The sequence below is a fragment of the Ochotona princeps genome, chromosome 10 (genome assembly GCF_030435755.1).
Source record: "Ochotona princeps isolate mOchPri1 chromosome 10, mOchPri1.hap1, whole genome shotgun sequence".
Taxonomy (NCBI): Eukaryota; Metazoa; Chordata; class Mammalia; order Lagomorpha; family Ochotonidae; genus Ochotona; species Ochotona princeps.
The window spans coordinates 25934706-25950106 of NC_080841.1; the positions used below are offsets into that span (position 1 = coordinate 25934706).

General features: G+C 35.4%; 1 protein-coding gene across 2 annotated transcripts in view; it reads left to right on the plus strand.

Moving 5' to 3' along the window:
* SPATA17 (spermatogenesis associated 17) overlaps positions 1-15401 on the plus strand; it is a 149363-nt gene that overhangs the window by 97818 nt on the left and 36144 nt on the right. For both annotated transcript variants that reach the window (XM_058669739.1, XM_058669740.1), the window contains 2 exons: positions 4029-4177; positions 13263-13398. In XM_058669739.1, coding sequence (XP_058525722.1) covers positions 4029-4177; positions 13263-13398 — 285 coding nt within the window. The remainder of the gene's footprint in view (positions 1-4028; positions 4178-13262; positions 13399-15401) is intronic.

Here is a 15401-nt window from a genome sequence, read left to right on the forward strand (position 1 = left end):
TTTCCTTTACTTCCCTCTTTTCTTCCTTTTCTATTTTCTTATCTCCTTTCCCTAACTCTGGTCCTTTCCTCTCTACGTCATTTCCCTTTCCTTTCCTATCTCCACACTTCATTATATGTTCTCTAGTTCCCCTAACCATTTCCACTGTTCTGTCATTCTTTCTCTTAACTGACTTTCTTTCTCATTTCCCCATGTTTGTTGCACATGCTTCTCTCATTTCAGTTCCCTTCCCTCTCCATTCTCTTCCTCCTCTTCTTTCTCCTCCCCACCCCACCTCCTCCCGCCCCCTCCTCCTTCCCCTCCACTCTGCTGCTCTTCCTCCCCATCCCCCCCATCCATTTTCCTCCTCCTGCTTCTTCCTCTTTGATTTTCTTTGTCCCCTTCACCTTCTTTTTTCCTTTCCTTTCTCACAGAATATACTTGTTTTATCTTTTTTGTTTTTAAATATTTCCTTTCTCTTTTGTAGTTCTTATATATTTCTTTAATGTAGTCATTAAAGACATTTAAGATTATGCTCAAAAGATATATGTACTGTGACCATCAGAGAATATGTACTTGCCAAGTGAAATTCCATAAATGTGTGAAGGGAGGCTGACATTGTGGTATAGGAAGTTAAGCCACTAAATGTGACACCAGAATCCTCTATGAGCATCAGTTCAAGTCCTGGCTACTCCACTTCTAATCCAATTCCCTGCTGATATACTCAGGAAAGAGGAGGAAGATGGCCGTGCCACTGTTGTAGAAGACCCAGTTGGAATTCTTTTTTTTTTTTCTTTTAAGATTTATTTATTTTATCACAAAGTCAGATATACAGAGAGGAGGAGAGACAGAGAGAAAGATCTTCCATCTGATGATTCACTCCCCAAGTGAGCCACAATGGCAGGTGCACGCCGATCCAAAGCCGGGAACCCGGAACCCCTTCCGGGTCTCCCACATGGGTACAGGGTCCCAATGCATTGGGCAGTCCTCGACTGCTTTCCTAGGCCACAAGCACGGAGCTGGATGGGAAATGGAGCTGCCGGGATTAGAACCGGCGCCCATATGGGATCCCAGGGCGTTCAAGGCGAGGACTTTAGCTGCTAGGTCACGCCGCCGGGCCCGGCCCAGTTGGAATTCTGAGTTCCAGGCACTGGTCTGATCTATTTGACTCCTAAATGGGGAGTGAATCAGTGATTACAAAGTGCCTCTCTTCTCTCTTTGTAATGCTACCTTTCAAATTAAATAAATATTTTTTAATAAACAGAAAAGAATAAATGTATGAAACAATTAGAACAGATTTTAAAAATATCTTCATTATTTACACTTTGAAAAAAAGCTTAAAATACAAGATGCCTATAAGTAATATGAGTTATTAGATAAAAGCAAAAAAATAAATATATATATATAATTCCCATAATTAACACTTGAGGGGAGGCAGACAAACAAACATAGACAACTTAAAGCTTAAAGTGATTTCACAACTCTGGGATCCTGGGAATAATTGGTATAGGTGATCATCTGGGATCTAAAAGACTATTTAAGAAGTGCAGATCAATAAAAGCTTTGGCATAGAAATGCTTAACAAAATAATTTAAAAATCAGGTCATTATTTAAGAGAGGGCTGGGGAAGAGAAAGAGAGACAGAGAAGCCTGACAGCTTTTCCCATACCAGTTAAGGAGGTAGACTACTAAGCTCAAAAGCAATATGTTAATTACACAACATATGAATGTATGGACGAGGCTATGAAAAACACAAGAACATAGTCATAATTATAGGATAGATACAAAATATGGAGGTGAGAGTGAACTTAAAAGAATGACCATGTTTTTTTTCAAACTGAATGCTCAGAAAGACTCATTCTCTGTTTTTTCTGAGTTTCAGTGGAAAGAGTAAGTTCTGTAGCAATTAGTAGGGTAAGGGCAGAAGCAAATGATTTTATATATGTGTGTGTGCGTATACATACACACACTGGTTGAGCTTAAAAGATAGGAGTGGTAGTAACAACAAGGGTACCATTTTTGAGTATTTACCATGTCAGTGTAATGCAAATAGTGTTCAATCATGTTAGACATATGCGGAGTAGTTTAGGGTATAATTATTATTACATTTTTCACTCAATGAAAACATGCCTAGAGGAGTAACTTGCCACGACTTACACAACCAAATATTATTTTTAAACCATAGAACCTGTCAAAGTAAAAGAATAATTATCTGTTGTGTAAGAAACACCACTTGATTTTTTAAAAAATAAGTGGACTTGGAAGCATGTTACTGTATCTTTAAAAAGTAAAGTTCCAATAAAAATCCATTATCTACTTTCAAATATAGCAATCCTCCTGTCCAGCTGTGAAAAGTACGAGATGATACTTATTTGCCATTTGTGTTATTTACGGTCCATGACTTTTATGGTAACTGGTTCCTATTATTGGTTTCTATTAATGTAAAACATAAGTGAACATAAATGAGGCGTGAATCATTTCTTTTTATTAGCCCCACAGTCTTCACTCAGTGCTTGCAGTAACTCCAGCTGTGTCTTGTTAGCGATAACCTATTTAAAGAAGAGACTTTTAAGAATCAGAAATATGATTAGAAATCTTTGTTACTTCTTTCCTATATTATAGTGGTGAAAATAGAAAGTGACAGCTAATTAGTGGCACAGCAAAGTCTTGAAGTACTTGATTTGTATTGTGCTGTTTAATGTATTAATTGGAAAAACAGTAGATTCCAATAACTATCCTATACAAGAGTATTTTTCGAAGATTGTGAAAGATAGAATAAAGCATGCTAGTGCTGGTGCAAAAAAATTAAATTCTTGTATTTAGGGAGTCTTCAAAACATTCACGGACAATGAATGCTGTGAAAACAGCCATGCATGGGCTTCACATTTTTTTTTTCAATGAAGTAAACTTGATTTTTAATTTCATATTCCATGAATGTTTTTAAGTGCTGTTGTCTGAGTACTTTAAAGGTAGGATATGTTATAAGTCGTGGCACAGGGCAGCTGTGGCCTTTATTCTGCTATATATTTGTATCAATAGAAAATTACTACTAATATCAGACAAGATGAAATGTAGAATTTACATTTTTAAGTAATGAATTCTTGAAATAAGTAACGAATATATAATTCGGCATTGATTCAAAAACTTATAGTGAAAAAAGCCACCTGTTTTGTTTGTATGTATAGGTCTCTTGGGAAACTGTTTAGGAGCTTTGTCATTTTTTTTTTTACTTAAAAAGGGAGAGAATTGTTGAATATCTTAATTATTTCTATCACTTAATTTAATTAATCATTAAGTTAGAATAAATGTACTTTTTAAAGTTCAAAAGCAGAGCAATCTATATCCACAGTTTTACCAGTTATATCATTGAACCCTTTTTTATGAAAGTGGAAGAAATTTTGCTTAAATTTTTAAAGATTTATTTACTTATTTAAAAGACAAAGTTACAGAGAGGGACAAGGGGAGAGACAGAGAGAGGCATTCATTCTTTGGTTTACTCCCCAAAACGCAATGAAGAGGTTAGTACTGGGCCAGGTTGAAGCCAGGAGCATGGAACTCCGTTAAGGTCTCCCACATGAGTGGCCGTGGCACAAGAACTTTGTTTCACTGCTTTTCCTCCTGCAGAGAACTGGATTTTCAATGAAGCTGCAGGAACCGTGTGGTCCCTGTTTATGTCCTGGCTGCTGCACTTCCCGTCTAACTCTCTGCTGATGTGCTTGGGAAAATCAGCCAAAAATGGCACAAGTGATTAGGCTTCAGCTACTCACATGGGACACCTAGATGAAGTGCCACGCTCCTGGCTTCTTCCTTTCCCAGTCACTACACCCCTGCCATGGTCATCTTTTGTGAAGTGAACCAGTGCAATAGAAGATGTCTCTGTCTCTGCCTTTCCCTATTACTCTTTCAAATACACAATAAGCCTTTAACAAAACAAGTGTAAGTTAGTATACATGCTATTCTTTGTACATCTTCACTAGCATTGACCATCAATGATATGTTTTTTAAAAAATCTTCCATTGTAAAATATGTACCTCCTGCTGTGTTGCCAGGGTCCCTTTCGAAATATCAATGAAGTGTTAGAACAGCGTTACAAGCCTTTGGAGCCGACATTACGTGTAGCCGAACCAATCGATCAGTTAAGGCTGGCCAGAGAGGAACTCAAAAGAAAGGAATGGCTGCGAAATGTGAATGACAGAATGTGAGTTTTGGCCAAAAATAATGTAACTGTGCCACGTTTGTTTTAAATTTTCCACTTCCTAATAATGCAGAGATTCGTTTGCCAGAAAAAGTTAATCTACTCTTGACTGATTGAGAATTCATCAGTTTTCAGCCTGCAAATATTTTACAAGAGGACAGTGTTGATGACAAAACAGTGTATGTGCTACTGCAAGGGAAAGAAAATTGATGAAGTACACTTTAAGGGGGATAAATGACTACTATCTACTCTGAAGATGATGTATTTATGATGCTTCTAAAATCAGATCCAATGAGACACAATTTTCCTAACAGAAACTAAAGTTCATTTGGATGCCTAGAAATACTGTTATAGTTTTGGTGAACCACACACATGCAAAATGTTGGTTTCTTCGCAACTGATGAAGATTACTGAAAAGGATACAAAGGATGATTAAATAACACATGGAGTTTTAAATTATTTTGTTAGCATCATTTATTTCGGTCTCAATTCATACATCTTTCTTCAAGGTACTTCCTCTCTCAAGGCACATTGCCATTTCTAGAGCCATATATAATTTATAAATAGACAATTTCACATGTAGAATAGCTTTACTATAATCATTATTATTATCCTGTAATGTCTCTTATAATTACCATTGTAATATGTTTTATAATTCCTTAATATTATTTATGTACTGAATTATAATGTTATTACTACAATATAGTAAACCAATTGTTTTAATGAAATAATTTATAAGATATACTAGAAATTATTGTATAATGATATACTGAATTATTATTTATTGTTTTTACATAGTGTGTTGTAGGTAATATGTGTAATTCACATTCTAATGATTACACAGTACATTGAAAAGTGTATTTGTTACATAGGGAAACAGAAATTTTGTCTATCACAGTGATAGATTAAATTTCAGTATTTTAATCAGTCAGAAAATATAGTACTGTGTGTTATTTTAATCATATACTTCTTAATGATCCTGGGAAAATAAAAACCTTCACACAGACATCAAAGATAGAATTAGCAAGAATTGCAAGTAAGTTTTATAAATGTTTTTATAGATATTACTTGGAATAAAATAATTAGATGTAGTGTGTTTAGCACATTCCTTCAGTGAATGATTGAGTTTAATAATGATTGATATGATGAATTAAAAATGGAAAGAATTTTTACAATAACATTTGGGGAAGTAGATTAGCTTTATCACCGAAATTTTCGAAGACTGATGCTTCTTGAAGACTTGGACAAGCAAAATATACTTTTCAGTGAAAAATATATAAATTGTTATATTACTCAGTTTTATTTTTCTATTTTTAGAAATTCCAGGGTTTATGAAATAATAAAATTGATTAACCAAACAAAAAATTAAGATGATTATTGAGCATCTCCTTGCTACTCCAGTAGAAATCATTGCATATCAAAGATACCGAGACATCTTTTCCTAGTATTTTCCATGATAAGTGTAGAAAGATCAGCTATCAATGTTATTTCTAGGGAAAGCTGTTTAGCTCTTGGTTTGTGTAAAAATACTTGTAAATGACTTCAATTTCTAAGTGCTGCTGGTGACCCAGTACTGTAACGCCTTCTGAAATGTAAAGAATTTCTAGGATTATCAGCCCACTGGAAACAAGAAATGTTAAAGGAATTTCTGATTTATGAAGCTGTTGTATTTTACCAACTAAGCTAAGCAATTTGCCCTAGCAACATACATAAGATGATTACATTATTACCAAAAAACTCAAAACACTGACAATTTGTGATTGCTCCTGAAAACATTTTGATTTTTTCTGGTTCCTGGTAATCATGTATTCTATAACAGAAGTAATGTGGAACTTTAGGTTTCATATCTTTGCAGACAATGATTATATGATAGAAACTAGGGGAATGTGTACTCCTGGCACTGAAATGCATGATTTTTTAGTGCAGAGCATCCTTTGCAATAGAATTAAAAAGTGCGAGTTGTGCCTATACTGAATTCATGGCAGGTTTTTTCTTGTCATGCAGAGCGCTTAATCTGGTTTCTGCAATTTTGCCATTAGTGATTTCAGACCAGTGCAGTTTACTGGAAGTACCTGAAAATACAGAAAATGGAATTGCGTATAAGAAAAAGGTGTTATGGAGCTTGAATCTCCAAGCTCATGCAGATGTTTAAACCCCTAAATCTTAAGGCAAAGTGGTAGATTAGTAATGGTTTATCTGGTTTTGGCATCTAAGAGTTCCTAGGGATTGGTCCGTAGGTCATTGGGGATGTGCCTGTAGAAGATTATTCTCAGGACATGGCTGGTTTATGAGCTGAGGATGTCTCCATTGTAAGCCCGGGTCTCCGTGATTTCTGACTTACCATGTGATCCTCTGTCCATACACACTGCGCTGTAACCAGCCTCCAGATGAATGAATGGGGCTCCCTGGTCTGTAACTATGCATCTCCAAACTAAAAATGAAGAATCTTTTTCATTCCTGTGATGCTCCTCAGTGATTTAAGTAAATGAAAAGCAGACTAATCCAGGGGGGCTACTTTACTTTCTACCATGTGAAACAACTTTTTAAAATCAGGAGATTGTCTTGACTATAATTTTATCCAAAGTAGAATAGTTTAGTTTATCTCAATAGAAACCAATGTCATCAGTTATACTAGCAGGAAAAAAATCCCCCAAAAGTCCTTTAGTCCTGCTCCCAGAAACTTGTGAAGATGCTGCCTTATGTGGTAAAAATGCTTTTGCAGAAGTGACTACTAGAGGATTTGTTGATAATGAAACTATGTTACCTGGATAGGACCTGTGTAATCACAGAAGTCCTCAAAAGTGAACCCAGAAGACAGGAACAGGCTTGTCTAAATGAAAGGACGTCAGAATGATGTTACGTGAGAAAGGCTCAACTCACCGTTCCAGGTTTGTTAGCTTTTCCACCTTTGCAGAGTGAAGGTCTCAAGGAATATAGGAAGCTTCCAAAAACTGGAAAAGACAAGGAAATAGATTTTCCTCCAGAGCTTCCACAAGGAATGCCACACCACTAATGTCCTAATTTTACCCACTGAAATACATTTTCCATTTACGACCTCAAGAACTGTTAGATAATAGATGCATATGACTTACAATACCAAATTTGTGGTAATTCATCGTAGCAGCAAAGGAAAACATACAGTAAATATTTATTTATCTTTATTTATTTTGTCGTAATACAGTACATTTTTTAGAAAATAATTTTCATGACCTGATAAATTATAGTTTTATTTGTTACCAGAGTTGCTCTTAATGTGTAAATAGACAACAAATGGTATAAATAGTTTTATAAGAGGCTTCAAAATGTTTATACGTGGAAACATACCTGTATGAAAAGTATAAATCGGTTGCTGTTTTGCTTCTTTTCCCTCTTATTTTTGTGTTGTGGTTATTTCCTATGGAGCAAACAGCAGTATAGTCGTAGAATTTTTTGAGAGAATGAGATGTTTATATATTAACGACAATTTTTTTGGAAAATAAAAAGTGCCTAAAAGAAAAAAAAACCTGAGTATAGACAACTCAATAGCTGTCTATATCTTTGGGGAAAATGGGTGTTATTTTATAGCAGACATTCAGGGTAGATGAATGGGAAATACCCTATAAATGTAGCAAAACAAAGTTAGTAACTGTTTCTTGAATTCTCCCAGTCCCTTTAATAAATGGAAAATACCTGTTTCATTTCCCTCAAAATTGTTCCTTACCCTATATAAAAGCCCTGATAAATGTGAGATTCCTCTCTGTTAGACTTTTTAAATACTGTTTCTAAGTAAGTACCAGTATCATTTCATAGTTATTACTATAGGAAAAACATGATAAAGACTAGAAAGTTAGATTTATACAGTAGTTTTAAAGGGAAGCGTTAAAGATATATGGTATGTTTCTGTGAGATTGGGTTATACTTATTAGTAAACAATAGTGAAGAGAAATTGAACATCTCAAAACTTTTGGACTTGTATAATTTTTTTCAAACACTTTAGACCCCCAAATTTACATATCTTCTGAACTGTTACTGTATTATGATAAATAGGGATTATCATATCTTTTCCGATGTTTTCATAACAATTCAAATTTTATTTGTAATTGTTCCATTTATTTTAATTGCTATCACAGTGTGCAACATTTATTAATCTGCAGAGTCTTTTTAAGTTAAAATACTAAATTAGCTAACCCCATTAACACAGACTACTCCAAACAAGCAGTAATAGGAGAGGTAGTTACTGTGCAAATCGTATTATACATGTGGCTGCTCTAGGGCACAGTTAAGCATGATTACCCTCTTTTGATCCAGTATTCCTCTGCCTCTCCCAGCTAATTTTCAGTTGAAATTTACAAAGTGCTGCCTTCATTTTTTTTCCAGCTTAATTTTTCTAATGAAGTTCTGGTACTTTATAACATTGGGGATATAGATAATTAGCCTGTGTGTAATTAAGAAATTCTAGAATTTGTCTACAAAAGAGTCTTTATTACTTTGGTTATGGAGTAAGAACTGTGCTCTTTTTGGGTACTATTTTTATGAGGAAAATGTGTTTTGAATGAATCAACATAGAGTAACAGAGTTCTGTTTTTTTTTTTAAAGATTTATTTTATTTTTATTACAAAGTCAGATATACTGAGAGGAGGAGAGATAGAGAGGAAGTGGAGCTGCCGGGATTAGAACCAGCGGCCATATGGGATCAAGGCGAGGACCTTAGCCACTAGGCCACGCTGCCAAGCCCAGAGTTCTGTTTTTTGCAAGTCCAAATTCTAAAGAAGTTGAAGATTTGTAACATCCATGTGTCTTGATAATTTGGAATGCTTTTAATGTGATATACCAGAGAATATTATGTAAATTTTTAGTGTGTACAATCAGACACATCATAAAAAGTTAGTGTAGTCAGTTTAGTTTACTTTGTCATATAGTGCCTAACCAGCACACAGTGATACTCCAAAACATTTAGGGAAAAGTGGATTTTAGAACAACATTTTCTATAAACTTTTGAATATACTTTCCATGCCTAGCAAAAGTTTGTTAGTTGTTTTCTAGTTAATATGAGGCATGTAGAATTTGTTTAGCCCATTTGTGAGCCAAAAATTGAACCCAAATGGGAGAAGAATGTTATCATTGAGTTAAATGCTCACTGCAGATTTTATTTTATTACTAAATTTTAAAATACTGCTTGGAATCAGTGTCTGTCAGCATTTATCTAGAGAGAATGAGAGAAAGAGAGAGAGAATGAATCTTTGGTACATTCACAATTTCATGAGAATAATGGTGAGTGGATGATTTTATAACAAGCTTCTCAGTAATTTGATACATAATGATCTATCAGGACAATAGAATCATTGAGAGAGTTAGTACTTATAAATTCTATTGAGGTTTTAAGCGAGTAGCTTGTGAGCTCTAGGTACCTCCAGTGTGTTGCACTGCGATAACAGTTTTCTAAAAATTAAATTAATTGAAAGGTAATTAGACTATAAGTGCAACTTTTTATAGATAACAAATTATTAGCCACCTTAGACATTAGAAAAGCCATAGAAATGTGTGGTGGGATCCAAGAACAACCCTGACATCCTCTTAAAAGGAGGTTGAGTGTACAGAGCAGGAGGGGATCTCAGGGTGGAACAGGAGGATAAAAGGAAGTCTGTATCCTAGTCCCGGAGATTCCCAGAGGCCTCCCAAGTGCTTTTGCCACAGAAGTGATGCATACTTCGTCGAGGATTGTCAGTATGGACACTGAGAACCGTATCTGACTGCCTAGGAGATCACAGGGAATATGAATGCCCTTGGAGGCTGAGAACTCTGAGGTCACTCATTTCCTATTGGATTCTCCACACCGGATGGTAGCGGCCCCAAACCCTCTCATAGGGTCTGGTGACAATGGAACTACAGCCAGGAGCCCTGGGTGGTACTCAGAGATGAAAGGGTTGTCAATCTTTTGGACTCAGGAGAGGAGCTTTCTCTGGTCCTTATCTAGTTCTAGCCTTAGCTTTCCAGGCCCATTAGAAGTTAGCTGAATTATAAGCAGAGCAACCAAGGCTGTAATCAACACACCAATATGGAATGCTGGTGTAACAAACTGCAGCTTAACCTGCTACCCCAATTTCCAATACTTTTAAAAATATATATATATTTGTTTATTTATTTGAGAGAGTCACAAAGAGAAAGGGAGAGACAGAGAGAGATTTTTCATTCACTGGTTCATTCCCAAGATGGTTGCAATGGACAGGAGTAAGCCAAGCCAAACCCAAGAGCAAGGAGCTGCCTCTGAGTTTCCCACGTGGGAAACACACCTGGGTCATCATCTTAAAACCAGGCTGTTATCAGGGAGCTGGTTCAGATGCAGAATGCCAGTCAGCGGCTATATGCAATGCTTGTGTCACAGCCAGTTGCTTTTCCCGCTCCATCACAATGCCAACCCCCTACTCTTCATCCAGTTCACTTATATTCTTACATCTAATTCACTAATATTCCTTTTTTCCCCTTTTTTGACACCTGCATTCTTTACACTTAACTGTTTTGCTTTGTCTCTACCATGGGGCTGAGCCTTATACTGTCAATATTGCTGCTGAAAAGGTCCATGCATTTTACATTGTGAATTCTACCCTAAGCACAAAATACTTTATGTATTAAGCATTTTTGAAACCTCCATGAAGACTATGTTCATCCATAAAGGATATTTGTAGAATTCTTATCCTAATTTGCTTCTCACTTTATTAACATCTCTTCAACAAAATGTTTACTGATCTAAACATTGGAGCATACCATGTTTGGAAATATTTCTGTTAGTATTAATGAGCTATATGTTAGGTATACCTGGAAATTTAAATGGTTGATGCATACAGTAAAGAGCTGTTATTTATTTGCTTACCTTTTTCTCAGACTAGTCTGTATTAGGAAGAACAAATATTTAGCGTTGTATGGCTCTCTTCTTTTTTTTTTTTTTTTTTAAGATTTATTTTTATTACAAAGTCAGATATACAGAGAGTAGGAGAGACAGAGAGGAAGATCTTCCATCTGATGATTCACTCCCCAAGTGAGCCACAACGGGCCAGTGCGCGCCGATCCGAAGACGGGAACCAGGAACCTCTTGCAGGTCTCCCACACAGGTGCAGTGTGCCAATGCACTGTGCTGTCCTCGACTGCTTTCCCAGGCCACAAGCAGGGAGCTGGATGGGAAGTGGAGCTGCCGGGATTAGAACCGGCGTCCATATGGGATCCCAGGGCTTTCTTTTTTTTTTTTTAAGATTTATTCATTTTATTACAGCCAGATATACACAGAGGAGGAGAGACAGAGAGGAAGATCTTCCGTCCGATGATTCACTCCCCAAGTGAGCCGCAACGGGCCGGTGCGCGCTGATCCGAAGCCGGGAACCTGGAACCCCTTCCGGGTCTCCCACGCGGGTGCAGTGTCCCAATGCATTGGGCCGTCCTCAACTGCTTTCCCAGGCCACAAGCAGGGAGCTGGATGGGAAGTGGAGCTGCCGGGATTAGAACCGGCGCCCATATGGGATCCCAGGGCGTTCAAGGCGAGGACTTTAGCTGCTAGGCCATGCCGCCGGGCCCTGGCTCTTCTTTTGTAAGACCGGGCAGTTGGCTGTGTTGCTTTTTTTTTTTTCATGAGAACTAACTTTATTTTTATCATACATATAAAAATATTAAATATATCTCATTTCAAATATAACTGAAAATTACTTTTGCATTTCAATTACATGTTCTTTCAAAGTGTTTTATCATTAAAAAGCCTGTGACTAATATGAAGTGACTCACCTGAAAATGAGACCGGGCATGAATTTGTAATAACCCAGCTATCAAGATGTTAAGATTTACTGTTATTTAATTTTTTAATAATGATTAGCATATTAGAGTCTAAGAGTAATTTTTGAATGGGTACACTTTAAAACATGAAATTCTCTTGTATCTTATTCGTTAGGTTAAATTGATTTGGTTTGTCTGTGATTTGTTTTAATTCCTTTATTAACCCTTTCCAAATGTTTAAATCATACTGTCTTCAAATTACATTTGCAGAACAGAATATAAATTTCTTTGCCTTAATTAATTATAAGGTTTTATTTCTATTCTTTCTTTACTTATATTAAATAACTTGCTCTGTTTGGTTGTTACACAGCTGTTAATACACACTCTTATTTGAGATAGAACTGTTAATAAAGATTCTGGGATGATACTTCCCTTCCACAACTGTGTCCCTGATAAAACTACAAAGGTTTATCTTTGTCGTGTTAAAGACAGATGTAACAGTCTGCTCAGAGACTAGCATCTTATTAGTATAATCTTTTGAGCATGTGCTAAGCTTCTGCTATAAGAACAGGAATCCACCTCCCTGTTAATGACTTGGGAAATGCTGCGGAAGATGGCTCAGATGTTTGGTCCTCTGCCACCCACATGGGAGACCCAACTTTGGCCTGGACTAGATTGGCCATTTACAGGCGTCTTGGAAGTGAACCAGCAGATGGAAAATCCATCTCTGTCTACTCCTCTCTCTGTAACTCTTTCAAATAAATAAATAGTATTTTTTTAAAAAAAAATCTTGCTTCACTTAATTAAATTAGATGATATATATGACAATTTTGGCATATTATAATGCTTAGTAAATGTTTGTTGAACCTCAACTTTATTTTTTCAAAGTCTGAATTGCCTAACTTACTCTTCTTTATTTTGCCATCCTGTTTCATAATTAATCATTCTTCCTGGCATGGTAAACTTTGAGTTTTTTTGATATCTTTAATTCATAAGTGTATTTTTAACATTTATATTTGTAATATATTTGAGATGAAATTCTGTGAAAAAAATTCAGTATTTCAATTTTCAGGATAGGATAATAAGAATTTATAGAAGTTACTGATACTCAGAGGCAGTGTCAGAGTAGGTAAAATATATTTCAGGTATTCTGGCTTTAAACCATCCGTTATTTTCTGCATTTTATTTAGCGTTGTGTGGTTTAATTTTAAGTAAATTAAATAATTTTAAATAAATAAATAAAGTTAAATAAAATAACTACTTGTTAAAATTTATTTTGTTAAAATGAACTACATCTAGAAATGAAATACTTTCAGAAATGAAATTAACCATATCAACTAAAATGTTCTTTCAGGTTTTTACCATTTTCTTCTTACCATAAAAATGAAAAATACATTCCATCAATGCACGCATCCAGCAAGTATGGCCCTGAGTCCTGGGGAGCACAACATTTCCGAACAGAAAATCCTAAGAAATGGATCTGTAATAAGGTGAGTTCATGAAAGATTTCAAAATTACTCGGTTTTTGAAAGGCTAATTACAATGAAGACCTTTACAAAATAAATGCAATTAAAGACTTATATTTGTAAAATAAGTCAGATCCAAAAGTACTACTAACCTGTTTTATTTTTTGGTATGTGGTAGTTGTACATATGTGACACATATTCTCTCACACACACATATGCACTTAATGTACATGAGAAAAATTGACATCTTGTGACTTGACTGTTGTAAAACTTGTTTTTATATCTATAGGACAGTGGTCATTCCTCTTTTTACTTGTAGAACTCTCCATTTAGAAGAGCATTAAGCTTGTGATTTATGCATTAAATTCAAAGTATGTTATTGACCATATGAGCATCCTTATCTGTGTAGTGACTGTTCAAGCATCTCTCCAGTTTTTTGCATTAGTCTTTTTTTATGTGAGAATTACTTTACATATTCATCAAATACTTTTGCATATTAAAAAATTTAAAAATTATTTTGCAGCTGTTTTGTGTAAAGATAGCACAACTGATCTATTGTCAATAGAAATTTCAGCATTTTTTTCTCAGAGAATTGTATTGTTAGATGTTTATGTAAATAGATTGGATGAGAAGTTGCTGTGTGACAACATAGATGAAATGCTGTGCAGCATAAGTTAACATGCAGATATTTGCAAACAGGGTCACCCTTCCATTTCCTTGAAGAATAGTGGGCCATGCCATGGAATCTAAGAAGTCCCATCTACAGTTTCATGTTGCCGTACTTTTTGTGTTTCCTTTAGTTCAAATTGGCACTCTTGCCACTGCTATTGCAATACTGCAGCAGGTTCCTGTTGATATAACTGTCAAGTTCCCGATTGCACTCATTATGTCTTTACTCTCCTGATGTTACTCAAAAACTTTTTCCAGGCACTTGGAATAATAAAGTAGGCAAGATACTGTTTCTATCATGGTATATAATTAGGTTCCTTTTTGCAGAGTGTTGCTGTTCTGGTTCAAAACATATCGCTTACAGGATATTGTATTATATCATTTAGTGTTAATCCCAAAATGCACCATCTGTAATATAATAAGGTTATTATATAACCTCAGTTAATGTTGTCCCTGAAAGGCCCTATCAGTGGTATAGTCAAAATACGGATTAGAACTCACCGTATGAATGGGGGCGGGGAGGGCACAGTTTTCAGTTCCTCCCTTGTGCTAGTTACATCTGCAGTATGGCATGGAGCTTTTAACAAGCATCCATATATGTGTGTATAAACACATTTACCTTTGAGCTATAAATAGGAAAATTAAATATTTAAGCAATATAAAGGAAAACCGTATTATGATCTAAGGACATTCCTGAGACAACTTATTTTTCCAAAAAGTGCTATTATCACAATTGTACTGTTATTTTGTCCCAAATTTAAATACTGTGACTCACTGAATTCTGTTATTTTATAGAAAGCATATAAAATATTTTTACTTATTTATTTTTATTTTATTTAAAAGGCAGAAATCTATCTTAGCTAGAGATAGTGAGAAATCTATCTGCTGTTCACTGCTCAACTGCCTCCCAGTGCCAGAACAAAGCCAGGAGCCTGTGATTTAATCCTGATTTCCCATATGCATTGCAAGGACCCAAACTCATGAATTAACATCTGCTCTTTTTCAGGATACACTTTAGTAGAAAGCTGGATTGGAAACAGGGCCATAACTGAAGCCCTGTGTGTAAAAATGGAATAATAATATAAATAAATAAATGGATACATATATTTGAAAAATTCTGAATATAATTTTTAGATATTTAATTTCATACTTGGAATATGCATAATGCACTGTATGTCATTCTATATTTGGGATAAACAGCTTTGGCTTTTGTGCACTCTCATCATTCTATTGGATTCTAGAAAATGTTCATTTATTTAAAATAGAAATGAATTATCAAATTAACCTACTTCAGAACTAGAAATGTCTTGTGCAAAATGTCTATTTGCTATAATGATACAGTGCTTCTTTGTAGTTCC